We start from the raw sequence: 26,401 nt of genomic DNA on the forward strand, positions 1-26,401 counted from the left end.
AGGTCAGTATCACTACACTGCGTTTATCTATGTTCATACAGAAACTCTATGGATAAAACTTTATTTTACAGGTTTATTTCCATATACATGGTCCAGACTACCCCTAATGTTTAGAGGCATTTTGCCCCCAAGATTTGAGACAGTGCAAGTATTTTTTTCATCTAGTTGCACATGTGCAACCAGTAAATTTGACAGATTTTTGTTTTAACACTAGAGTGAGACGTGGAGGGGACGACTCAAAGTATCTGGAGTCATTGCAGGTGTCAGGTCGATGTGTGTGAGGATCATGAGTGAAAAGCAAATGTGAATATTTGCTTTGCAAGTTGATTTGCAGTGTGCACACCTACAATTTCTGCTTGTGCTCCTAAAATTTTAACTGTGCTCCTGGTAAAAGAAGTTAGTTTGGAGCCCTGAAATATTCTTTTAAGAAGAAGCCGTTGTGAACAGGGCTGTTTTGAAAGGATGAAAAGAGCTGTGATATTTGATCCTTGGGGGATTTTGACCGAAGCATGTCACAGACATGACTTTAAGACACCTGGGAACTATTTTAATTTGTAGAAAAGGGGCAGAATATGTCTTCTTTAAGATGGTATTGTTAAGTACCGAGGGTAATTTCATCTTGCATTCCGTTCGAAGTCCGCCTCCGACCTCCCTCCGATTTAAGGGGCAGTTTTAAAGGACAATTCCAGGCAAATTCAACTCAGGGCTGTATGTTCCTAACATTTTAGGTCTAACAGAAGGAATCTGAAGATTTTCAGTTTAATGTCTCCTGTTTTGCGGTAGTTGTGTCTGTCCCCGCGTCACCACGGTAGCGATGAATGGGAGCGGATGTAAGTTCTGCTGCTTAGGCTGTTTCCATCCCTCAAAGCCACAGACAGCGTCAGATGGAGACTCAAACATGCAGCCAGAAGTTTATTTACTTCAACAAGCCGACATGTTTGTAAAACTAGATCTAATTCAAAGTCTGGCGGAGTCGAGACCCAAGTTGACGCTCGGTGTATTCAGGTGCAGTGGGAAAAGCTCCCGTTTGTGTCATAAACACAGGAATATCAACTCTGGACTTGCTTCAAGTGTACATTTTTTTCCACAGACAGCGTCAGGTGGCGACTCAAACATGCGCAGATAAGTTTTTTTTACTTGAAGCAAGTAAAGAGTTGATATTCCTGTGTTTATGACACAAACGGGAACTGAGCACGGCAACTGGGTCTCGCACAAGACTTTGAATTAGATCAAACATGTCGGCTTGTTGAAGTAAATAAACTTCTGGCTGCATGTTTGAGTCTCCATCTGACGCTGTCTGCGGCTTTGAGGGATGGAAACAGCCTAAACAGCAGAACTTCAATCCGCTCCCATTCATCGCTGCCGTGGCGATGCGGGGACAGACACAACTACCGCAAAACAGGAGACATTAAACTGAAAACCTTCAGATTCCTTCTTTTAGACCTAAAATGTTAGGAACATACAGCCCCGAGTTGAATTTGCCCAGAATTGTCCTTTAAAGGTTGAAAAGCTCTTCTCCTCCCTCTTAAAACAATTGGGACACCCTACCTACCCCAACACGAGAACGCATTAAACCGAGTGCTAGGGTCAAAATCAAGTGGAAGTGGATGCACTGCAAAAACTCAAAATCTTTCCAAGAATATTTGTCTTATTTCTTGTCAAAATGTCTCATTTCTAGTCAAAACTAATCTCTTTACACTCAAAATAAGAATCATCACCTAAAAATGAACTTGTTTTTAGATCATTTTCATTTGTTTAAAACAAATTTTCAATTGAAATAAATAGAAAAATCTGCCAGTGAAAGCAAGTTTTTTGTGCTTGTAACAAGAAAGAAAAACTTGTTCCACTATCAGATTTGTTTTTACTTATTTCAAGTGAAAATATTCTTGAAAGAAGTAAAAAGTGTCTAAAAACAAGCTACTTTTAATGTGATGAGTCTTATTTTAAGTATAATGAGATTTGTTTTGACTAGAAATTACATTTTGACTAGAAATAAGACGAATATTCTTGGTAAGATTTTGAGTTTTTGCAGTGTGAAATGGGACCGGGCCTAAGAGTAGATGTGAGTCATGAGGAAAAGGAGAAAGGATCAGAAGTTCTTTACACAAAATCAAAATATCTGCTGGAAAGAAAGTCTAAGAAGATTAACAGGAGTCAGCGAGACGTCAATCATGCAGCTTGTCCCCGCCCCCCACAGTCCTGACGACTCGAGTCAAGAGGAATAAATGTGCACAACAACAACAACCGACTCCTCAAGGAGAAATCATCCCATAATAACTACATATCAGGACGTGAGTTGTTATTGGAGCTCGTCTCCAGAGCCGTTGCTAGGAATTCTGGGCCCCCTTAAAGAATAGGGGGCCCCTCCCCCTAACTTTTCCAGTTTTTTTTTCTTAGACTACGTATGTATTATCATTTATTATTTAGCCTACTTTGTTTTGATGCTAATGCAGCATTACACTGCAAACACTCAAGTGTCTTACCAAGAATATTTGTCTTATTTCTAGTCAAAATGTCATTTCTAGTCATAACAAATATTATTATACTTAAAATAAGACACATCACATTAAAAAGTAGCTTGTTTTTGACACTTTTTACTCCTTTCAAGCAGATTTTCACTTGGAATAAGTAGAAATAATCTGACAGTGGAGCAACTTTTTCTTTCTTATTACAAGCACAAAAAACCTGCTTTCACTGGCAGATTTTTCCACTTATTTCAAGTGAAAATTTGTTTGAAACAAGTGAAAATGATCTAAAAACAAGTTCATTTTTAGGTGATGAGTCTTATTTTAAGTGGAAAGAGATTAGTTTTGACTAGAAATGAGACATTTGGACAAGAAATAAGACAAATATTCTTGGAAAGATGTTGAGTTTTTACAGTGTACTATGAGTATTAGTCAGGGTCTTATCCTGCTGGTCTCTCACCCAGCGGCGGCTGCAGCATGTCCCCGGTCCTCTCGCAGGTCCCTATTGGCTGGATGTCCAACGAGTCCACCAGCCGCCAGAAGTCGTTGGTGTTGTCGCTGCCGTCCAGACGCAGCCGCAGACGGGTTCCCATCATGCCCATCACCGTGGCGATGCACACCGAGTTCGAGTTGCGAGGGTCCCGCGCCTCGAGTTTCATACCGGCTTTAAAGTCGTTGGAGGGAGGAACTCTGGACTGAAGACACAGAGAGAGACAGAGAGACAAAGAGACAAAGAGACAAAGAGACAGAGAGACAGATAAATGAAATAAAAGAAGAATAACATCAGATTTATCTTTAAAGGGTAAGTTCAACATTTTGGCAAATTGGCCCATTGCCGTAATCCCTATAGTCATAGCAGTAGGTTCGTTACCTTTAATTGTCGGTGCAAGCTATTTTCAGAACGGCGGAGCAGAGCCGTGAGCTGCTCAGAGCTACGCTACGGAGGCTCATTATGGGATTTCTTGGTTTCCCTCATCAAACTCATCAAATACACAATCCAACAACTCCACAACGCTCTGGTGGACAAGTTGTGAGCTGCACATTCACCACGCTATGAGATAATAACACAACGTTACCACACAGAGTTGTTTTAGAGGGAAATTCATGCAAAACCGCTGATGTGCGTTGCCTTCAGGGACAGTTTTTCATCAACAGTCTCTGTATTTCCCTCTAAAACAACTCTGTGTGGTAACGTTGTGTTATTATCTCATAGCGTGGTGAATGTGCAGCTCACAACTTGTCCACCAGAGCGTTGTGGAGTTGTTGGATTGTGTATTTGATGAGTTTGATGAGGGAAACCAAGAAATCCCATAATGAGCCTCCGTAGCGTAGCTCTGAGCAGCTCACGGCTCTGCTCCTCCGTTCTAAAAACAGCTTGCACTGACAATTAAAGGTAACGAACCTACTGCTATGACTATAGGGATTATGGCAATGGGAACAATTTGACTAAATGTTGAACTATCCCTTTAAAGTTTTATTCTTTAAATCTATTTAGTCTCTGATTAAATGTCTTTTTATATTGTTTTGTGTTGCTTTAATAACTAAATACACTTAGTAACTGTCTTTTCATTATAATTGAACACAGCAGTAACAGCAGAAACAGCAGTATGCAAGGGTCATAGATGCATGAAAGGAAACAAAGGAAGGGAAATAAAGGACAGAAACTGGTCAGTCGTCTTCTACCTGTTTGAAGCAGTTTGGCGACGCAGCGATGGACGACGTCTCTCGTAGATAATCCTCCCAGCTGAACGGCTCTGACCACCACACAACACAAACAAACTGTTCACTACAGGGGCCGAGGTGACCCGATGAACAGAGGGGGAGGAAACATGTGACCTCCAACTGACTCAAAACTTTAAACTGTATTAATTATGAGGTTTGATTTTAATTTGAGAGATGAGAAGTGAGAAGTTCCAACCGTTGGACTTGTCGAGGGCTGAACCTGCTGTGATGCTGCTGCGCCGCTCCTTCTTCTCCTCCTTCTGATCTGGAATCAACACAAGTGATTGAACGGCTCATCAGTCTGAGAGCTTCAAACACACACACTTACACACACACACACACACACACACACACACTGTCATTACTGAGGCAGAAAACCTGTAACTGTTCAATAGTTCTGAGTAAAAACTAAAAAAATGTTGAGCAAATCAAACACCAACAGAAGACGAGTGTGTGTGTGTGTGTGATCAGTGATGTCACAATCGTGAAATTTTAGTTGAAGATTAACTGACATACAAATAATTGCAGTTGACAATTTAATTGTCTTTTTCTTCTTGTCAAACTTTTTGCAGCATTTCTCTAATGTTGGTTTTTCAACTGTATCGAACGGCTGCATTTGTTTGGCTGCTAACGTCAGAGCATGGGAATCAAACCCACGATCTTAAGGTCAAGACAGAGCTGATCAGACAGACAGCTCCTATCAGAAAAAAACACAGATCAACGCTGCTGTAAGGACTTCCTGAAAAATTTGGTACGATTTTGTGTTACTACAGTAAATATTTTGCAGAAACGTGCGATTTTAAAACAGGGGTCCGTTCTGCTTCTCTCAGAAAATCTTTGTATTGGAGTCAATGAGGAGCAGAGACAGACGTGGCCGCACTTAGAGGCTGACAATTCAAATTCTGTAAGTCTCTCTGATATTATGAGCAGATTGTGAGAGACAGAACAAGTTTGTCTACAAATTTGGAAAACATCATGTGTGTAGAGTGTAAATTGTGTCCAGGAGGAGTGTGGAAAGAGAAAAAATCTGGAATTTTTCTGGGCTTTCTCCCACTCTAACCGATGATGTCACGCACTCTGACACGAACATTCCGTGCAATACACACCCATTATAATCTCATCATTTCTCCAAAAATGATCATGGTCATTGATCAGGGATTGATCAAAAACTATAATACCTATCAAAACGTGGAATAATACACCAATACACAAGACTTGTGTCTACTGTTTAAAGAAAGAAAAGAGAAAGAAAGAAAGAAAATACGTATTCTGTTAAGAAAAGTCATAGCACACCGATTCCGATGAAGACGCACGTTTTGATATATAATTCGGACTAGTATTGAATCGAAATTGTGTCCAGAAGAGGAATAATAAAGATAAGAAAAAATCCACAGTATAACAATAGTGCCCCGTGGCCCTAATGATCAATAATCAGGGCCCCAAAATAAAGTTTTGCTCATGCCCCTGTGCAGGCTTGGGCCGGCCCTGGCCAACGTTTCTACTTTTTAACGTTTCTACTTTGACGCTCGTCTGAAAGCTTCAGGAACGGCCACCTGCTGGGACAGAACTGACACATCTGATGAAGTGCTATTAGCGTCTTTGAACGCCACCTTTACGCTGCAAATCTGACCAACGGCCTCCTCTTTGAAGATGAAGATGAAGATGAAGGTGAAGGTGAAGGTGAAGATGAAGGTGAAGATGAAGATGGAGATGGATGTGAAGATGAAGGTGAAGATGGATGTGAAGATGAAGGTGAAGATGAAGGTGAAGATGAAGGTGAAGATGAAGGTGAAGGTGAATGTAACTGCTGAAAACAGTATTTCATGAGTTAATGAAGTGTTTAAAAAAGATTAATAAATAGACATATAAATTCATGATAATAAGAGAGTTAAAAAGAGCTTACGTTTATAAATAAGTTGATAAAAATGATTTCAGTTGTGATATTTAAAAACCTTCATGTGAGGACATTTTATTTTGAAAGTGTGTGGTCACATGACCCCTGGTCTGTTGAGGGTGAACTGTGGGATTGTGGGTCAGAAGTAAAATGCGGGACCACAGAGAATGGAGGCAGGAAGTCATGCCACTGAACACTCAGAGATAAATACACTGCGTTCAAGAGGCGCAAACGGTAATTATGGTTTGGTTTCATATGTCATTGATTTGTGGTTTTGTACAAAATGCTTTGAGCAGACAGTGGACACTTCATGTGTTTGTTTACGTTGAGTTAGCATTTAGCTACAATGGACTCATATGGACTCTCTGCTTCTATTTGTAGTTTTCACGGTGTTCTATGATTTTACCAACGTCGGTGGAGAAGGAGAATAAAAGAATGAAAATCAAGACATCAGTATGAAGCGTGGCCTTTTGTTGAACCGGTGTAGCTACAGTGAAGGTGAAGGTGAAGATGAAGATGAGGGTGAAGATGAAGGTGAAGATGAAGATGAAGGTGAAGATGAGGGTGAAGATGAAGGTGAAGATGAAGATGAAGGTGAAGATGAGGGTGAAGATGAAGGTGAAGATGAAGATGAAGGTGAAGATGAGGGTGAAGATGAAGGTGAAGATGAAGGTGAAGGTGAAGATGAAGATGGATGTGAAGGTGAAGGTGAAGATGAAGGTGAAGATGAAGATGAAGGTGAAGATGAGGGTGAAGATGAAGGTGAAGATGAAGATGAGGACTCACCTCTGTGTGGCGTGCGTCCCATGACGACCAGACTTCACGGCGCTGCTGCAGAGGAGCTGACGTCACACACACTGGGAGCTACACACACACATATAGACACATAGACACATAGACACACACACACACACTGCAGGACAAACAGGAGGAAAAACAGTTCACGTAGATTAAACACAAACACAAACACCAGAATGTAAGTTAGTGTGGCTTACTTCCTGTCGAGGAGGTCCTTTCACAATAAATCAGAACATTTATTCACATCGCAACAGCACTTAAAGTTTTACTCTATAAATCTATTTAGTCTTTGATTAAATGTCTTTTTATATTGTTTTGTGTTGCTTTAATAACTAAATAAACTTAGTAACTGTCTTTTCATTATATATCTTCATTTTAATTGAAGTTTGGTGATCAATGAAAACATCAATTCTTCATCGTTATGATAAACACATGTCGGTGTAGTTTGTTCCAGTCGTGTGGCAGAGAGATATTCATTCTGCAGATGTTTATTAATCCACAGCTGCTCTGTTATTAACCCCTGCTGCTGTTTGTTGAAACCAAACCAACAGTCTGAAGCTGTTTCACAAAATAAAGTTCAGTCATTTCTGACCCGGTGGAAGTGAAGTTTGTCTGCAGGAGGAATCAACAGGAAATCAATGACAGGCGTGTTGGGATTTTTTTTTTTTTGGCCTTTTCATGTTATTTGTTGACAATTAGAGCAGAAAAATATCATTCTTTAAAATATATATATTCATCTCATCTCACAGTTAAAGCCAGTCTTCCATATATTAGACTAAATCGATGTTTTGCTGCAGGTTTCCTTCTGTATCCGTCAAAGGAGAAAGTTATTGTTGAATTAACTGAAACTCAAATTTCCATCAGAAACAGTTAGAAAAAGAAGATTAGAGCCACAAAACAACATCTAACCATAATAACTGTGATATAACTATGAGGCAACACAACATGCACACTAATGTTGATGTTACAGCAGGATTAAAGGGATACACCAACATTTTGTTTTCATGTCTTGCCTCACTCCCGAGTCCATGACCAGCAGATAGACACCATCCTTTCGACTGTGCGTGCAGTAACAAGGGAGATACGGGCAGAGCTGGCGCACCGCTAATTAGCTTAGCTCAAACACTGGAAGTGTATGGGTAGTGTTAGCCTGCCTCCACCTAAAGTCGCTAATTAGCTTAGCTCAAACACTGGAAGTGTATGGGTAGTGTTAGCCTGCCTCCTACCTAAAGTCGCTAATTAGCTTAGCTCAAACACTGGAAGTGTATGGGTAGTGTTAGCCTGCCTCCTACCTGAGCCGAAACCAGCAGTCAGAAGCTGATTTCATTTTAACTCTAAACTCAGTAAATATTTCACTTTATCCACATTTCAAACATGTTTAGGTGAGAAAGTAGCCGTTTAGATCAGCAGTGTGTCGTTAATTTGTCTAAATACCAGCTGTTTACTATTTTGTTCGGACGAATTCGGTGCTACTCAAGCTAGCCGTTGTGACCAACGCACTTCCGGTTACTTTCACAAAATAAAACACCCGTTGCCCTTTACATACAGAAAACCATGAGGATAGAATTTGTGCTTTTACTTTGAAATAGGAAGCTAACCTACCCTCGATGTAGCTAGCTTGAACCAAAATAAAGCGTCTTTGCTTGAACCCTCCGTTTTGACCGATCTCGTCCCGTTAGCGGCATTTGACCGCTCAAGATGCCTTACCGGAGAGTTGTGTCAGCTCTGAGACGAAGATCGGCCCGCCGGTTTCCCTTTAGAGTTGCTGAAGAGTTTCTCTGATGACTTTAGGTGGAGGCAGGCTAACACTACCCATACACTTCCAGTGTTTGAGCTAAGCTAATTAGCGACTTCAGGTGGAGGCAGGCTAACACTACCTATACACTTCCAGTGTTTGAGCTAAGCTAATTAGCGGTGCGCCAGCTCTGCCCGTATCTCCCTTGTTACTGCACGCACAGTGGAAAGGATGGTGTCTATCTGCTAGTCATGGACTCGGGAGTGAGGCAAGACACGGAAAAAAAATGTTGCCGTATCCCTTTAAAGTTAAAAACTGTCCGTATGAACTCCTCCTCCTGCCTTCATCAACTCTTGTTAACATTTCCATGTTTCCCACATAAACTATAAACTGTTTTCTTGTCTGTAACAACATCTCTGTCCCGTCTGTCCGTCCTGGGTGAGGGATCCCTCCTCTGTTGCTCACCCTGAGCTTTCTCCTGGTTTTCCCTGTTAAAAGGGTTTTCCATGGAGTTTTTCCCCAGTCAATGTGAGGGTCTAAGGACAGAGGATGTTGTTCCGATGCCATGTGAAGCCCTTTGAGACAAACTGGTGGTAAAAACGGGCTATACAAATAAAATCGCCTTGCCTTGCCTCAGTGAGAATCAAATCCAGAAAATAAAACTGTTACCAAAAAAAAACCCTGTTGTGTGATCCAGATCCACAGTCCCTCTCATAGTCCGACTGTGTTGTGTTCACGGCGTCCCAGCATGCCGAGGGCCGCGAGCGAAGCAGAGAACTGATCCAACAGCAGCTTCAGTCTCATCCATCCGGTCCAGAACCAAATCCACAAGTTACAGAACCAAAACCACAAGACAAAAGGCTCCTCGGGTCGGGGATGAGGGAGATGAGAGTCTGTTGTGGTGTTTGCTGCTGCCTCAGCCTTTACTCTGACTCTGTGTGTGTGTGTCTGTGTGTGTCTGTGTGTGTCTGTGTGTGTCTGTCTGACTCTGTGTCTCTGCAGCGAATCCCATTGAGTCCCACGCAGCCATAAAGATTCCTGGCTGCCATAAAAAGCCATTAAGACGTGTGGATGTGGGACATCTGCTCTCACATGAAAAGGATTCCTGCTCTGCTGCTGCTGCTCCACTGTTTGCATTGGTCTCTCTGTCTGTCTGTCTCTCCCCCCTCTCCTCCCCCTCTCCTCCTCCCCCCTCACACAGGGTCAGACTCAACCCAGCTCCAGACCAGGAAGCACTTAAATTTTACGACGTCCATTTCCACTCAGCCGGGCCACTGACTGACCTGGGATCAGCGAGACAGACGAACTGTCGTCTGACGAGCCGTCGGATCGAACGGGAGCTGATAACTCATCATCATCATCATCTGTTGGTTTTTATGTTACAGCAATTAAAAGTTAAAGGGATAGTTCACCCAAAATTCTAATTTCTAAGGGCTGGGAGAAGTTTCAGAGTCCTCTGTGTCTTCTCTGAGTTACAGCGGGGCTCCGTGCAGCACTGCATGTCCATATGACGGTTGTGAACGGAGCTCACTTTTCTTCGTCCACAGGGTTCCTACAGCTTAAGCCAAGTTAAATTTAAGACTTTTTAAGACTTTTTTAAAGCCACTTGAAATGAAATTTAAGACCGACTTCATAATAAACACAAATGCAGAAAAAAGAAAAAAAAAAAACGCCACATCACTTACATAGGGTTAGGGACAATTTTACCCACTTTCCTATGTGATCCAAGGTAAAGTGACTGCTACATGAACATTGGATTGTGTCTCTTTCCAGCTGTCCTTTCTAAATAAATGCAGAAAAAGTCCGGAAAAAAAAAAAACACTGACTCGGGAGCTGGTGGCGGTGAGAGATTTAGCGTTGACGGCCGCCACTAACTTCTCTATGTCGAAATGTTACCAATTATTTTGAGACTAATTACATCATAAAATACCACTTACCATGTTGATTTAAGACATTTTAATGCCAATTAAGGCCTTGTTTTTAGATTAATGAATTCAATGCCTTTTAAGACTTTTTAAGGATCCGTAAGAACCCTGGTCCAAAAAGACACACCAAAAAACATCCAAATACCTCCATGCTGCTCGTATGTAATGTCCCTCTTGTATTGAAGCCCCGACATGAGAAATCGTTCCGCCGGTCAGTGCACTGACACAGGCAGAGCAGTGAGCTGAGACACTGGGAGCTTCTGCTACAAACAAGCTTAAAATATAGACTTATTTTATTTTTTTCTGAACAATTTCTCATGTCGGGGCTTCAATACAAGAGGGACATTACAGACGAGCAGCATGGAGGTATCTGGATGTTTTTTGGTGTGTCTTTTTGGACGAAGAAAAGTGAGCTCCAAAATTTGAATTTTGGGTGAACTATCCCTTTATAATGTTTATTCAGTCTCTTTTATTTTACTTTAGTTGTTAATTAAATGTTCAAACACGTTCTGTTTGTTCACTGCTTCACTTCAGAGTCTGAATAAAGACCCTGAGAGGGATTCATACACAGACCACCATCAACAAAATCTTCTAAAGGTGACGACTTCAAATCACTGAACGTCGTCCAGAAATAAAAATATATTCAATTTACAATCAAATGAAAAGAGAAAAAAAAAAAATCCTCTCATTTAAAAAGCTGGGACATTTACAATAAATAGATAAATAACTTAATAAGTTGTGCTGCTGATTAACCAATTCATTTTGCTTGTTTAAACTGTGTTAAATAATGAAATGAAGATATTAATTTATGATGATGAAACGATAATGTTGCAGTGAATATTAATTAATATTAATGTTCAACTAAGAAAAATAAAATGGGCTTTAACTTCTCTGAGGATTATTTATGGTGACAGAAGAAAAAGAATTATCCAACATCAAGTTTTCTTTGTTTTTGGACCAAAGATCAGAAAAAATAAATCTTGTTCGTCTGATTTTAACAAAGAGCTGAAATTATTTATCGCTGGTTTGTCTGGTGATAATTTTATTAATTAACTTTTTCATCATTTATTTCATAAAATCTCAGAAAAATTGTGAAAATGTTGGTTTTCATTTTCTGACCTTGTTGTTCTGGTTTTTATGGGGCTGAGATCAAATCAAACCAGAGACGAGAAAAAGCTGAAAGTTTTCTCTCTGTTTCACAACTGTAAAAACATTTTATGGATAAATTCAAATTCACCTGCAGCAGAAAAACTTGGAAAAATGACTGAAGAATAAACGACTGTCAAATTTTTACAACATCATAAAACAAAAAGCACAAAATTCTCACATTTTAAAACCTCAAATGATAAATAGTTGAAATTTCTTCTGAATGAACAACTTGAAAGACACAAGAGTCTGAAAATGATGCTGTTAAAAACCTGCTGATAAATGACACTCTTTGATTTGATCTTTTATCTTTTATCTCTTTTTATCTTTTATTTCTTTATCTTTTATCTCTTATCTCTTTATATTTCATATTTTATCTCTTTATCTCATCAGGAGGAAGAAGTGAAGGAAGTTTTTTCCTCATCACTGTTGTTGAGTTTGTTCTTTATATTATGTATATTTGTATAAAATACTGTTGAAGACAGATTTATTGATCTGCTTCAGAAAACTAGAAATAAAATAAAATGTATTGAAATCCATGTGATTGATTATTTAGGCTATCCAGCATTTCCATTTACTGCTGTGATCGATCTAAAATCATATCATGTATAATAATAATAAAAAGCTGGACCACAGGGGGACGATGGGTAATATTATTATTACTGTTATCAATATTATTGTTATTAATAATGATATTAAAATTAATGAACCTGATCAGGAACTGAGTCGCACCCGGTTGAAACTGATCGATGAGGATGTGATCGGTGTGTGTGTGTGTGTGTGTGTGTGTGTGTGTGTGTGTGTGTGTGTGTGTGTGTGTGTGTGTGTGTGTGTGTGTGTGTGTGTGTGTGTGTGTGTCTGCAGGGCGGCACCTCCAGCAGGACTGGATGGAACAGTAACTTGTGTCAGTGACAGTCAGACGCTGCTGTGATTTACAGCTGCGGACTCAGAGGAGGAAAAACATCTGACCGACCGACCGGCGGCTGCAGCAACGGACCGGGTTCGATACCGGAAAAGCACAAACAAACCGCTGCTGCACGAACGAACGAACTCAATGTAGAGAAATTAATTAAAACGTGGAGAAAAAGAAAAAGAAAAGTGTGTGACGCATTTTCATTCTGGTTCGTCCGGTCGGTCGGTCGGTGGGCGGAACGAGCTCAGCATGCACGAGCACCGACAGCACTAGAGCACGAGCCACCGACAGCACGAGCACCGACAGCACGAGCACCGAACCGTCAAGAGTCAAGACCCGTTCCTTCACACGGAACGAAGCAGCACCGAGCAGAAACACACACACACACACACACACACACACACACACACACACACTCACCGCTCAGCTCGGTGCTTTTTACGCAGCAGCAGCTCAGACGGACTGACTGAGGCCCGCGGGAATCGAACCGGGACCGGGCCACGGCACGGTAGTAGGCTAGTAATAATAAAGAGACAGGAGGAGGAGGAGGAGGAGGAGGAGGAGTGGTACCTACCAGCTTCTGCTCTGATGGAGGAAGAGAAGAGAAGAGAAGAGAAGAGAAGAGAAGAGAAGATCCCTCCTCACTTTCTCTCAGATGCTGCGAGCCGCCATGTTCGCTGCAGCGCCGCGCATGTCCACCGCGCAGTGCTGGAAGCATCAAGAGTTTCCACTGGAGGAGGAGGAGGAGGAAAATACAGAGAGAGAGAGAGAGAGAGAGAAAAGGGTTGAAGAGAAGGAAAGAGAGGAGGAGAGAAGGAGAAAGAAAGAGAGAGAGAGTGGTTTGGTTGATAATAAACCAGAGGAGGAAACAGAAACGTGGACACTGATGATGAGCAGCTTCCTGTTGTTTTAACGAGCAGCAGATGAACCTGCAGAGCACACACACACACACACACACACACACACACACACACACACACACACACACACACACACACACACACACACGACATGCATTCACTTATACATACTCACAATGTGACGTCAACAATTAATAAAAACAACACAGAGAAATAAATAAATAATTAAAATCGTTTCCCTCTAATTGGATATTAAAGCTTTTACCCAATTAGCACGTTTTATCAGCCAATGTAATCTATCTATCTATCTATCTATCTATCTATCTATCTATCTATCTATCTATCTATCTATCTATCTATCTATCTATCTATCTATCGATCTATCTATCTATCTATCTATCTATCTTCTACCCCATTCTATCTCTAGCCTATGTATCTACCTCTTTCTTTCTATCACCCCCTCTCTCTGTCTCTTCTTTCTTTCTTTCTTTCTTTCTTTCTTTCTTTCTATCTCTCTCTGGTTTTGAATTGAATATTAAAGCTTTTATCCAATTAACACGTTTTATCAGCCAATGTAATTTATCTATCTATCTATCTATCTATGACAGCCACTCATTATAAATAGACACAAGATGGTGTTTATATGATTTGCCTGTTGCATCGTTTACATCACAGCTCATTTCCTCTGATGTGGTTAATATATACTGTATGTATATATCTATAGCCTATTTTTTTTTCTTAGTGTTGTTTTAAATATATACGTATATTTTTAGAGCTCTTTAACCTCCAACAGAGACGACAGATAAAATAATCTTGTTCTTGTCAAATCACTTCATCACATTAATAAATAAATATTCATTCACTTCATTTCCCTGAATCTTATTTCATGTTAAACTGGTTTTGTGTCTGAAGTCTCCTCCGCCTGTGATACAGTTATGGTTCTTTTCATACCTTTGATTTGTCTGTTATATTAAAACTAAAAACTAGTTTATCTGGATGATATTTGGATTCTTCCCTAAACTGAAAATCCTGAAAATGTTGGATTCTATAAAAGAGACAGAGTCTGAAATGTCACATAAATACTCATCACATTTGAGACGGTTGATAAATACAGAGAAATCAGAAATTCATAAATATTCTTTAACTCTTTAAGGCAGATATTAAAATAGAAATTTGAAAATGTAAAAGGTTTTAAACTCTAACACAGAGGAGTGAAGGATGCAGACAGAGTCTCCCTCTGAAATATAATAAAGTAAAAGTATAAAATAGACTGATACAAATACTGATTATTGTCTATAAGACGATCACTGACTGATCAATACGCTGAGAGAGGGTGATGGAAAACTCCCAAACTGTCACTGTTGAAACCGTGAAATCATAAATGTGCAAATCAAATGTTCAACTCTTCCCATCATGCCTCTAAAGTTTGGGGTTAAAGGGATAGTTCAACATTTTGGCAAATTGGCCCATTGCCATAACCCCTATAGTCATAGCAGTAGGTCTGTTACCTTTAATTGTCGGTGCAAGCTATTTTTAGAACGGCGGAGCAGAGCCGTGAGCTGCTCAGAGCTACGCTACGGAGGCTCATTATGGGATTTCTTGGTTTCCCTCATCAAACTCATCAAATACACAATCCAACAACTCCACAACGCTCTGGTGGACAAGTTGTGAGCTGCACATTCACCACGCTATGAGATAATAACACAATGTTACCACACAGAGTTGTTTTAGAGGGAAATACAAAGACTGCTTGATGAAAAACTGTCCCTGAAGGCAACGTGCATCAGCGGTTTTGCATGAATTTCCCTCTAAAACAACTCTGTTTGACCAGATCTCTCAAGAACAAGTCGTTGGTTTGTTCATTATATTTTACACTAGAGCAGATAGCTCTATTCTGTAAAATAATCAAAGGGTGCTAATTTGTGTTGTTGTGTTAATATAAGGGTCAAATTGAAAAGGCTCTTTTATTTTGAAAAGCACATTATTCTGAAAGGCTGCAGCAGGAACATTGTTGTACTGGATTATTCACTTTGTGGTGTTTTGTCTGATGGAAATTACACCAAACCACATTTAATAACTAGATAAAGTAGTATCGTGTGACTGCTGAAAGCAGCTGAACGCTGTTGCAGAATTAGCAAATAGTGGAAGCAGTGACTGATCACCATACAAATGTTTGACCAAGGTAGGAATCAAACCCACAACCTCATGGTCAGTAGACTTTCACTCTGCCTCTAGGCCACAGTGTACACACAGTTGCAAAGACTGTTGTCTGTTGATGAGCTTCCCTCTGTCTCACTCTGAAGTTAACAAGCCCAAAGCTGCACCTGTTGGATACACACTGTGTCAACACCAAGAAAGCTTGAGAGTCAAGCTTGAATGACTTACAATTAAAATTTCTGTGAATTTCAGGCTGAGAGCAGCAGTTTCAACATGAAGCAAGTTATCAGAAGTCAACAGAGGACCACTGGGAAAATAATTCACTATAATTGTTGTTGAGGCAAGATTTGAACCAGCAACCTTCAGCCCAGTGATCTAACCAGTTCACCATAGTTACATTCAATGAGAGAAGGGTAAAAGAAATCCCTGTATAAGAGGCTCACTGACTTCTGCTTAAAAAAAAGAATAGAGTAGAAATGAGCCACATCAAGTAAGTAGAGGACTTTTCTGTGACTTGTGACTATTTTTTGGTGAATTCAAACAAAGTATAATGCCCATTCCAGTGAATTACAAAATTGGAATCATAAGTCAAGCAATGACATGACTGAGGCAGGAACCAAACCCACAACCACATGATCACTAAACCTTTACTCTGCCGCTTCGCCAGAGAGAGCACAGACATAAGCATGTTGCCATTGTAATGTGATGATGTGCTGCAAACGGTGGCAGTAGCAATTAATGAGTCTCTTAACGAACACCTGTAACCAATTGAAGGTGGGGGAGGACATGCAAAAAGACTCATTTCTGTACAGTGCTTAATTTTAGAGGTTAGGGTTTCACAGTTTCACTCTGCTTCAGTGGTCTTTGTTTTTAAGGGCAGGCTTATAGAGGGGGACGCCGTGACGCACTGGCGTCCCTACTTTCATAACTCCTCCCATGTGCACAGTAATATTATAAATACTTCAAGAATGCCAACGAGCGACTGCTGCCACTACCCCTGGAGCTACCAGCGCCACCGGAGCTACCAGTCCACTAGCTTGGTCTCTGTCTTAATAAAATGTCAATATCAGGTCATTGTAAAACATTTATTTATTGATGTAAATGTGGTGTTATTTGAACATAGTCTATACAGATCCCAAAGGCAGCGCTGCGCTTATGTGAAACATGAAGCTCCACTTTTAATTCAAACAAACTAATGAGACTGCCACAGTGGGACCAGCCGGCGCCCGGCGGCAAAAAGCCAAAACAGCCACAGTCCAGGTGAACCTCTGCAGCGTCCGTCCCACGGCTCACCGCCACAGCAACAGCTACACCGGCAACAAAACTGAGGGCCGCCGCCCTCAGCAGACGAATCTCCGCTTGCCCTGTGTGGCTACAAAACTGGAGAAAATAATGTGTCTAGAGTTTAATTTGTGGCCGTGCTGACAGTTTAGCCAGAAAAACTCTAGAATGTTTTTTTTGCCTCTCTCCACTCTGGCTGACAATGTCACCACTCTAGCTCTGCTCGTTAGACGCAACACATACCCATTATAAAGCTGGATTTTGTCAAAAAACTTAATGATTTTAAAACTGCCAAATATCAGAAACTGTTGAAGATATCAATAAGCTGAGTCATAGAGGAACACTTAAAAAGTTTGTCTACAGCTTAGAATTTGAATGAAGTCTCTAGCAGAAAGTATGGTGAAGCTTTAGTGGCTGAAAGAAGTAAGAAGATTTGAAGAGTTTGAAGACTGTTCCAATGCATTCTCTATGGAAAAAAAAAATCAGAAAAAGTTGAATATTGCAAAAAGTATGAATGTTTGAAAAGAGAAAAGTAATTCAGATAATGTCCAGAAAGAGCTGCACGATTTGATGTATGAATTGTTGAAATAGCACAAAGTATGAAGGACTAGAAGAAGACCGTAAAAAGGCGGAAGAAAATGGCCGAACAGAAGAACAATAGTGTGAATGCTGAAAGCACTAATAATAACGATGATGATGATGATGATGTTTAGTTTCCATCTTCAGGACAGAGAAATTGTTGAGGATCAAATTGACCTGATCTGTTCCCTATCCCTCCATCCTTCCTTCTTTCCTTCTTTCCCTTCGTCCTTACTTCTTCTTCCTTCCTCTTTTGATCCAACTGACCGATCTGTTCCCTATCCCTCCATCCTTCTTTCCTTCCCTTTTCCCTTCCTTCTCTCCTCCCTAGTTCTTTCCCTTCTTCCTTCTTTCTTCCCTGTTCTGTTACCTCCCTCCATCTTTCTTTCCACAATCCTTTTTGCCTCCCTCCCTTCCTTCCTTTTTGACCCAACTGACCCAATCTGCTCCATCTATCTTTCCTTACCTTTTCCCTTCCTTCTTTCCTCCCATCTTTTTCCCTTCGTCCTTACTTCTTCCTTCCTTTTTGACCCAATTAACCCAATCTGCTCCCTCCCTCCATCTATCTTTCCTTCCCTTTTCCCTTCCTTCTTTCCCTTTGGCCTTCCTTCCTTCTTTCCTTTTGACCTAATTGACCCAATCTGTTCCCTCCCTCCATCTAGCCTATCTTTCCTTCGTTTTTCCTGTCCTTCCTTCCTTCCTTCCCTTCGTCCTTCCTTCCTTCGCTTCCTCCTTCCTTCCTTCCTACCTTCTTTCCTTCCTTCCCTTCATCCTTCCTTCCTTCGTCCTTCCCTTCGTCCTTCCTTCCTTCCTTCCCTTCGTCCTTCCTTCCTTCCTTCCTTCCTTCCCTTCGTCCTTCCTTCCTTCCCTTTGTCCTTCCTTCCTTCCTTCCTTCCCTTCGTCCTTCCTTCCTTCCTTCCCTTCGTCCTTCCTTCCTTCCTTCCTTCCCTTTGTCCTTCCTTCCTTCCTTCCTTCCCTTCGTCCTTCTTTCCTTCCTTCCTTCCCTCCTTCCCTTCGTCCTTCCTTCCTTCCTTCCCTTCGTTCTTCTTTGAAGTGTGTGAATGTGTGTGTGAATGGGTGAATGTGATGTACTGTAAAGCGCTTTGGGTATCGTTACAGGTATAGTAAAGCGCTATATAAATACAGACCATTTACCATTTACCATTCTTTCCTTCCTTCCCTTTGTCCTTCCTTCCTTCCCTTCGTCCTTCCTTCCTTCCTTCCTTCCTTCCTTCCTTCCTTCCTTCCCTTCGTCCTTCCCTTCGTCCTTCCTTCCTTCCTTCCTTCCTTCCCTTCGTCCTTCCTTCCTTCCTTCCTTCCTTCTTTCCTTCCATCCTTCCTTATTTCCTTCCTTCCTTCCTTCCTTCCTTGCTTCCTTCCTTCCTTCCCTTCGTCCTTCCCTTCGTCCTTCCTTCCTTCCTTCCTTCCTTCCTTCCTTCCTTCCTTCCTTCCTTCCTTCCTTCCTTCCTTCCTTCCTTCCCTTCGTCCTTCCTTCCTTCCTTCCTTCCTTCCTTCCTTCCTTCCTTCCTTCCTTCCTTCCTTCCTTGACCCAGGAGGAAAACAATGGTTAAACAGACCAGGACCTGGTTTCATCTCCGTCTTGGTCCAGGTTGTGTGTGTGTGTGTGTGTGTGTGTGTGTGTGTGTGTGTGTGTGTGTGTGTGTGTGTGTGTGTGTGCCAGAAACCAGAACCGGAGCAGCGGGAGCGCGCCTCCCGCGTCCATATTACTCGCTCCTTATTGGCTATAGCCACTACGCGCGGCGCCGCTCCCACGGTGACGCGCCTGCGCCGCGTTGCCGCTCCGCTGCCGCTGAGGCTTCAAGCTTCAAGCTGAGGAGCTACGGAGCCTCGGGAGGAAGAAGAACTGACTGTTGATGCTTCATGGACTCTCCCCCCACCCTCACCCCCCCTCACCCTCCTCACCCCCCCAACACCTCCTCCTCCTCCTCCTCCTCCTCCCCCCTCTGCCGCTGCTGCTGTCGGCGGCGCCATGGCTGCTGCTCCGCTCCGTCCACAGTGAGTAGATACATGATGGAGTCACGACGCTCAGGCCTCTCTCTCTCCTTCTCTCTCAATCTCTCTCTCTCTCCCTCTCCCTCCCTCTCTCTCTCTCCACATGATGTTTCTTCTCTCTCCTCCTCCTCTTCCTCCTCCTCCTCATCATCATCATTTTCTCGGGCATGCTGCTCTGCTCTGCTCTGCTCCTCTCCTCCTCAGCAGCGACACATCAACATCTGCAGGTAAAACGACCTGATGGGCCGTTTTATTATTATTATTTCTCTTTCGTTCGTTCGTGTAATTGTGTGTGTGAATGTGTCTGTGGATGTTGTTGTTGCAACACGGTGGTGGTGAACTACGTTATAGTGTGTGTGTGTGTGTGTGTGTGTGTGTGTGTGTGTGTGTGTGTGTGTGTGTGTGTGTGTGTGTGTGTGTGTGTGTAGGCTGAAACGCGTGGACAGCGGAGGAATGATGCTGCGCTCCGCGACGCAGCGAGAGACGCAGTTTCGGTGCAGAGAGAGAGAGCAGCATTACAGCCTCTCTCTCTCTCTCTCTCTCTCTCTATCACCTCATACATAGGCTACACACGCGCACACACACACACACACACTCACATATCCTATAGCCTACTGTCGTGCACGCGGACGCACGCACGCACCTGCTGCCTATTAAATCCAGTCTTAAACTCCTTCCTCCTCCTCCTCCTCCTCCTCCTCCTCCTCCTCGGACCAACAGGCGTCTGTTGTTGAGCAGGATGGAGGATGAAGGTCTCGCTCCATCCTGCTCAACATCCCATCATCACGCTGCTGTTGTCACCTTGGTTCCGTCCAGTATAGCTGCAGCTGTCTGTCTGTCTGTCTGTCTGTCTGGGGGGGGTAGGAACATTTTCTCCTCCATCATCATCATCCTCATCATCACCATCCACCTTGTCTCTTCCCTGAAAAAGCCTGTGAATATTCTCATTTGTCCAGGTCATATATACTAGTTATCTCAAGGAAATTTAAAGGGATAGTTCACCCAAATTTGAAATTTCATCACTCATTATCTCCTCCCCCTCATGTGGACTAAGGGCTGGGAGAAGTTTCAGAGTCCTCCGTGGCTTCTCTGAGTTACAGGGGGTCTCGGCGTAGCAGTGCATGTCCATATGACGGTTGCAAATGGATACCAACTGTCTTCGTAACAAAAAGACACACCAAAAAACATCCAGATACCTCCATGCTGCTCGTATGTAATGTCCCTCTGGTATTGAAGCTTCTCGAGAAGCTTCCGCTACAAACAAGCTTGAAATATAGACTTATTTAATTTTTTTCCAGACAATTTCGCATTTCGGGGCTTCAATACAAGACGGACATTACATATGAGCACTATGGAGGTATTTGGATGTTTTCTGGTGTGTCTTTTTGTTACGAAGACAGTTGGTATCCATTTGCAACCGTCATATGGACATGCACTGCTACGCCGAGACCCCCTGTAACTCAGAGAAGCCACGGAGGACTCTGAAACTTCTCCCAGCTCTTAGTCCACATGAGGGGGAGGAGATAATGAGTGCAATTTCAATGTTGAGTGAACTATCCCTTTAAATGGAAGGCAACTGGACTTGGTTATTTGTCTAGGAAGACGTTTCATCTCTCATCTGACCAGGCTGAGACTGGTCCAACTAGCTGTTCTGGGCAAATGAATGAATCGTAGGCAACTGGACTTGTATTTGTCTGCGAAGACGTTTCGTCTATTTTCCGTTTTCGTCTTGCAAGCTAGTGCGACTAGACTAGTGAGACTTGTTGCGTATGAGCTGATGAAGCCTCTGTCTTGGATAAGAGGCGAAACGTCTTCCTAGACAAATAACCAAGTCCAGTTGCCTACAGTACGATTCAATTTGCCCAGAAAAGAACGATGGCCTGGATGAATGAGAACATCCATAGACACATCCAACAACCATCTGGTGTGGAGATCCAGGTATTTAAAGCAGAAGTAAGCGATATATTTGTGTTAATCTAAGTCTTAAATAGTTGTATCTTCCGACAGCAATCACTTCTATAGAGTGTTTGGTCTGAAACACGGGTCTGTCAGTCACTCTGCTCTGCTCTGAGCCCAGGAGAAAACTTTCCTTGTATCCTACAACCTTTATCCAATGAGGAGAGAGAACGGCATGGTGCGTTCAAGGCAACTCGTAACTCGTGTTTTCCCGACCTGTGAAGTGGTACCAGTTCAATCTGGTACGACTTCACGGGTCAGAAGTTACGAGTGGTCGTTATAGTGACTTTCACAGGTAAAACAGGTCAGAAAAACATGAGTTACGGGTTGCCTGGAACGCTACAAAGTCGTGATTTGAAGTTTCAAAAGCCGGCCCGGAACGCAGCATTAGCCAAAACTTCTGCTTTAAAGGGATAGTAGCATTTTTTTAAAAGTGGGGTTGTATGATCTACAAATAGCCCCTAAGTACTTTAATTGCAGTAGAAGACTCTCTGCACTCCTCCCGTTAGCAACGCCAGCCCATAATAGCCCTGCCCAGAGATTTACAACATACAGTGTTGTGAACAGACCCAAAGAAACGGCCTATTTTCACGGCCTAAAAGAGGTTTTACCTGAAAAAAAATACACAGTTCCATTGTTCACTATAATATAATTTTTTCCAGCCCTTCAAAGTGCAGGAAAAACACAGTTTTTATTTGGACCTAACCAACTGCTGATCGGCGGGCGCTAACCCTGGGCGGAGGGATACGTGAGTTGGTTAGGTCCAAATAAAAACTGTGTTTTTCCTGCACTTTGAAGGGCTGGAAAAAATTATATTATAGCGAACAATGGAACTGTGTATTTTTTTTCACATAAAACCTCTTTTAGGCCGTGAAAATAGGCCGTTTCTTTGGGTCCATTCACAACACTGTATGTTGTAAATCTCTGGGCAGGGCTATTATGGGCTGGCGTTGCTAACGGGAGGAGTGCAGAGAGTCTAAAACTGCAATTAAAGTACTTAGGGGCTATTTGGAGATCATACAACCACACTTTAAAAAAATGCTACTATCCCTTTAACCTCTGTGAGGGAGGAGGAACTGATGATGAAGCCTCTGATTGGATGAGAGGAGAAACATCTTCCTAGACAAATAACCAAGTCCAGTTGCTTTCCATTTAGACTTCCTTGAGACTCGTCCCTGAAAGACTTTGCTGTGTGTGTGTGTGTGTGTGTGTGTGTGTGTGTGTGTGTGTGTGTGTGTGTGTGTGTGTGCTCACTGCATAGGAAAACGCCCCCACACAGGCAGATGAGCCAAATCAACATTAAAGTGTTTTTGGTTTTTGTTGTTGTTGAAGTAGTTGTGATGATGAGAGAAGAAGCTCAGATGTTTCTGCAGCAGCTTCATCACATCACAAACCAACCAGGTGTTGAATGACGTCGTGTTTCAGTCTGGACTCAAGTTAAAACTCTCCAGCTCTCCTTCTGGTTCAGACTGACCCAAACTCTTCCCTTCCTCCATCCTTCCTTTCTCCTTTCCTTCTTTCCACAATCCTTTTCCCCTCCCTTCCTTCCTTCCTTCCCTTCATCCTTACTTCTTCCTTCCTTCCTTTTTGATCCAGTTGACCTGATCTGTTCCCTTCCTCCATCCTCCCTTTCTTCCTTCTTTCCCTTCTTCCTTCCTTGAATGAATATGTTTCCTCCCTTTTCCCTTCCCTCTTTCCACAATCCTTTTTCCCTCCCTCCCTCCCTCCCTTCCTTCCTTCCTTCCTTCCCTTCGTCCTTACTTCTTCTTCCTTCCTCTTTTGATCCAGTTGACCCAATCTGTTCCTTATACCTCCATCTTTCTTTCCATCCTTTTCCCTTCCCTCTTTCCACAATCCCTTTTCCTTTCCTTTCTTCCTTCTTTCCCTTCTTCCTTCCTCGAATGATGTTTCCTCCCTCCATCTTTCTTTCCTTCCTTTTTCCCTTCCCTCTTTCCACAATCCTTTTTCCCTCCCTCCCTTCCTTCCTTCCCTTCGTCCTTACTTCTTCCTTCCTTTACATTAGGTGCGTTTCCATCAGCTGTTTAGATCATCTAGATGTATCACATCGGAAAATGATGATGGAAACGCCGTAATTCGAATTAAAATCCCCTGATTCGCACAAACTGAAACACGCTCGCTTGGGCCGGGTTTTGGTTGATGATTCCTATTAAGTGGTGACGTAGCCACTTTCACCCCGTCTGCTCCCGTGTTTAGTTTACTTCTTCCTTCCTTTTTGACCCAGTTGACCCAATCTGTACCCTCCCTCCATCCTCCATCTTCCTCCCCTTTTCCCTTCCTTCTTTTCTCCCATCTTTCCCTTTGTCCTTCCTTCCGTCCTTGACCCAAGAGGACAACAGGAGGGTTAAACCTGATCCAACAGGACTCGGCTCGAAGCTGCTGGTTTTGCACGGTGTCGGCTCCTTCAGCTGCATCCTGGGTCAATGTGGGACTCATTAGAATAGAAGGCAGGGTGTGTGTGTGTGTGTGTGTGTGTGCGTGCGTGCGTGCGTGTGTGTGTGTGTGTGTGTGTGTGAGTGTGTGTGTGTGTGTGTGTGTAAGTCATGCTTAAGTCATCCATGATTTAAACGTGTCCTGGAGGAAACGCTGCCTAGGCTGCTTGTCCTAGTTAACCACCATCTGTGGCTAACGCTAACGGACTGATGCATGATGGGAAGTTGGACCTTGGAGTGACCCCTCTCTCTCACAGAATATGTTAAAGGATAATTTCCGTTTTTTACAATCTGGACCTTATTTCTAGCATAAAATACGATCATTTCCTCACCCAGATAACTTTGGTGACATTACAAGTGGTTGTGATGAAATGAGCTCCAGCCGAGAGGCGCGTATATCCGTATAATGGAGTCTACAGGGCAGCAGAATGCAGCCTCTAAATAACACATTATCTGCAGAGAAACTCCTTCATTTCACCAAGATTTAGTTCTGATAGGCTAGTGCTATTCCCCTCTGAGTCCGGGGTTAGCTGTTATCAACATCCGGGGTCTGTAGGTTGACCTACTGACCTCTGACCTGGATGATGTCATCTCTGAGCGCCGCGCGGCTCATTCTGATAATAATCATTCTGCTTCGGCATTCGGGTCCATTTTTATCTCAACTAGCCGGAGCTTTAGTGAGTCCAGGTTGAGGAGAGGAAGCCTGTGGAAGCTGAACTTCATCCAGCTGCTCATTTTGTTCTGACAAGTCAGAAACACACAGAAACCAACCGTAGCATTAGCCGTAGCAAGTTAGCCGCGCCGGGCAGCGGTTGGAGATGACATCATCCAGATAAGACGTTAGTAGTCAATCTACAGGCGCAGCATGTTGATAACATGCCACCACGGACTCAGAGGGGAATAGCACTAGTGTATCATAACTAAATATTGGCTAAATGAACGAGTTTTGCGGCGGATAATGTGTTATTTAGAGGCTGCATTGCGCTGCCCCGTGTTCTCGCATTATACGGATATACGCGCCGCTCCACTGGGGCTAATTTCGTCAAAACAACTCCAAATGACACCAAAGTTGTCTGGGTGAGTGAAATGATCTTATTTTATGCTAGAAATAAGGTCCAGGTTGTAAAAAACGGAAATTATCCTTTAACTCCTTCTTCTCAGGGTTTAAAATTAGCACCCGCCACTCGCCAAATGCGGGTAAAAATATATTTTGGCGAGTAAAATTATGAGGCCACTCACCATTGGCCGGCAGCTGGAATATGCCAACTTCACTGAAATGGAAAGTTTCAAAACTCACATCACTATATCTTCCTCCGAAAGACTATTTTATTATTTATGCAATGTCTGTTGTCATTCCATCAGCTAATCTTAAGCCTAAACCTATTTTGTAACATATATTTATTGCAACAATTTAGTTTAGGAGGGAGGTGTGTGTTGTTAAGGCAGCTAACTATAATGCAATGGGGGAAACACTGCTGATTTTAATGACTTTGTGTTGTGAGCAGTTCAGTGGCCGGTGAAAACATATTGTATTTTGGCTGGTAAAATTTCATACGTTATTAGGTCACAAAGTTAATTTTATACTCTGCTTCTTCTTCTTCCTCATCTTCCTCTTGTTTCTTGATCTTCCAGGTGCAGCCGTGCCGAGGTTTGGATAGAAACGCGTGACGACGTGCAGCAACAACAACAACGAAGTGAAGACTTGGAATAGAGTTGGAATAGAGGCGACTGAAGCAACTTGAGGCAAATAAATCCATAAATAAAAGAAAGTGACATTTACAGAGACGACAGAAGGCTGAGGAGAGAGAGAGAGAGAGAAGGAGAAGCTGCATAAGAAGAAGAGGAAGAAGAGGAGGAGGAGGAGGAGTGATGAAGATGATGGGGTGTGGTGGTCTGACACTCGACTCGACAGTCCGGTCGGTCCGGTCCGAGTCTCCTCACTGAAGCCGAGCCGCTCGTTTCACCTGGAGCAGCCCCCGCCCTCGGTGATGTGATGAATAAGTTTGAGGTCCTTGGCATTGTGGGAGAAGGTGAGTGCTGTGTGTGTGTCTTTCTTTCTTTCTTTCTTTCTTTCTTTCTTTCTTTCTTTCTTTCTTTCTTTCTTTCTTTCTTTCTTTTTATTTATTCCAACCAAGGCAATTTCACAATTTGACAATATCATCACAACATTTCTTCCATTGATTGGAAGGGAGCAGGGAGAAGATACATCTTATATTGCCTGCCTGCCCCTCACTCAATATCCAATTTTCCAAGTAATCTGTCACTGAGCAACATTCTTGCTATAAAACATACAAAACAAAGGAAACAAAATGACAACAACAACAACCAATCACCATAAAATAAACAATCACCATAAAATGTCATGTGGGAGAAGTTTCCGTGGCTTCTCTGAGTTACAGCGGGGCTCCGTGCAGCACTGCATGTCCATATGACGGTTGAGAACGGAGCTCACTTTTCTTGGTCCAAAAAGACACACCAAAAAACATCCAAACACCTCCATGCTGCTC

General features: G+C 42.5%; 2 protein-coding genes across 2 annotated transcripts in view; one reads left to right on the top strand and one right to left on the bottom strand.

Annotated features, from left to right (window-relative positions):
• Positions 1 to 6,904, bottom strand: part of scml2 (Scm polycomb group protein like 2) — a 40,255-nt gene extending 33,351 nt beyond the window's left edge. The window contains exons 1-4 of the mRNA XM_085805066.1: positions 6,868 to 6,904; positions 4,384 to 4,452; positions 4,149 to 4,219; positions 2,926 to 3,160 (exon numbers count right to left, since the gene is read on the bottom strand). Coding sequence (XP_085661192.1) covers positions 2,926 to 3,160; positions 4,149 to 4,219; positions 4,384 to 4,452; positions 6,868 to 6,889 — 397 coding nt within the window. The 5' untranslated portion in view covers positions 6,890 to 6,904. The remainder of the gene's footprint in view (positions 1 to 2,925; positions 3,161 to 4,148; positions 4,220 to 4,383; positions 4,453 to 6,867) is intronic.
• Positions 6,905 to 25,829: 18,925 nt separating this feature from the next.
• The window catches only part of cdkl5 (cyclin dependent kinase like 5), an 81,855-nt gene continuing 81,283 nt past the window's right edge, over positions 25,830 to 26,401 (top strand). Inside the window, exon 1 of the mRNA XM_085805190.1 lies at positions 25,830 to 25,924. Within this exon, the coding sequence (XP_085661316.1) occupies positions 25,888 to 25,924 (37 nt within the window). The 5' untranslated portion in view covers positions 25,830 to 25,887. The remainder of the gene's footprint in view (positions 25,925 to 26,401) is intronic.

Source organism: Trachurus japonicus, chromosome 3 (genome assembly GCF_045865225.1).
Source record: "Trachurus japonicus isolate A0001 chromosome 3, Traja_1.0".
Lineage (NCBI taxonomy): Eukaryota > Metazoa > Chordata > Actinopteri > Carangiformes > Carangidae > Trachurus > Trachurus japonicus.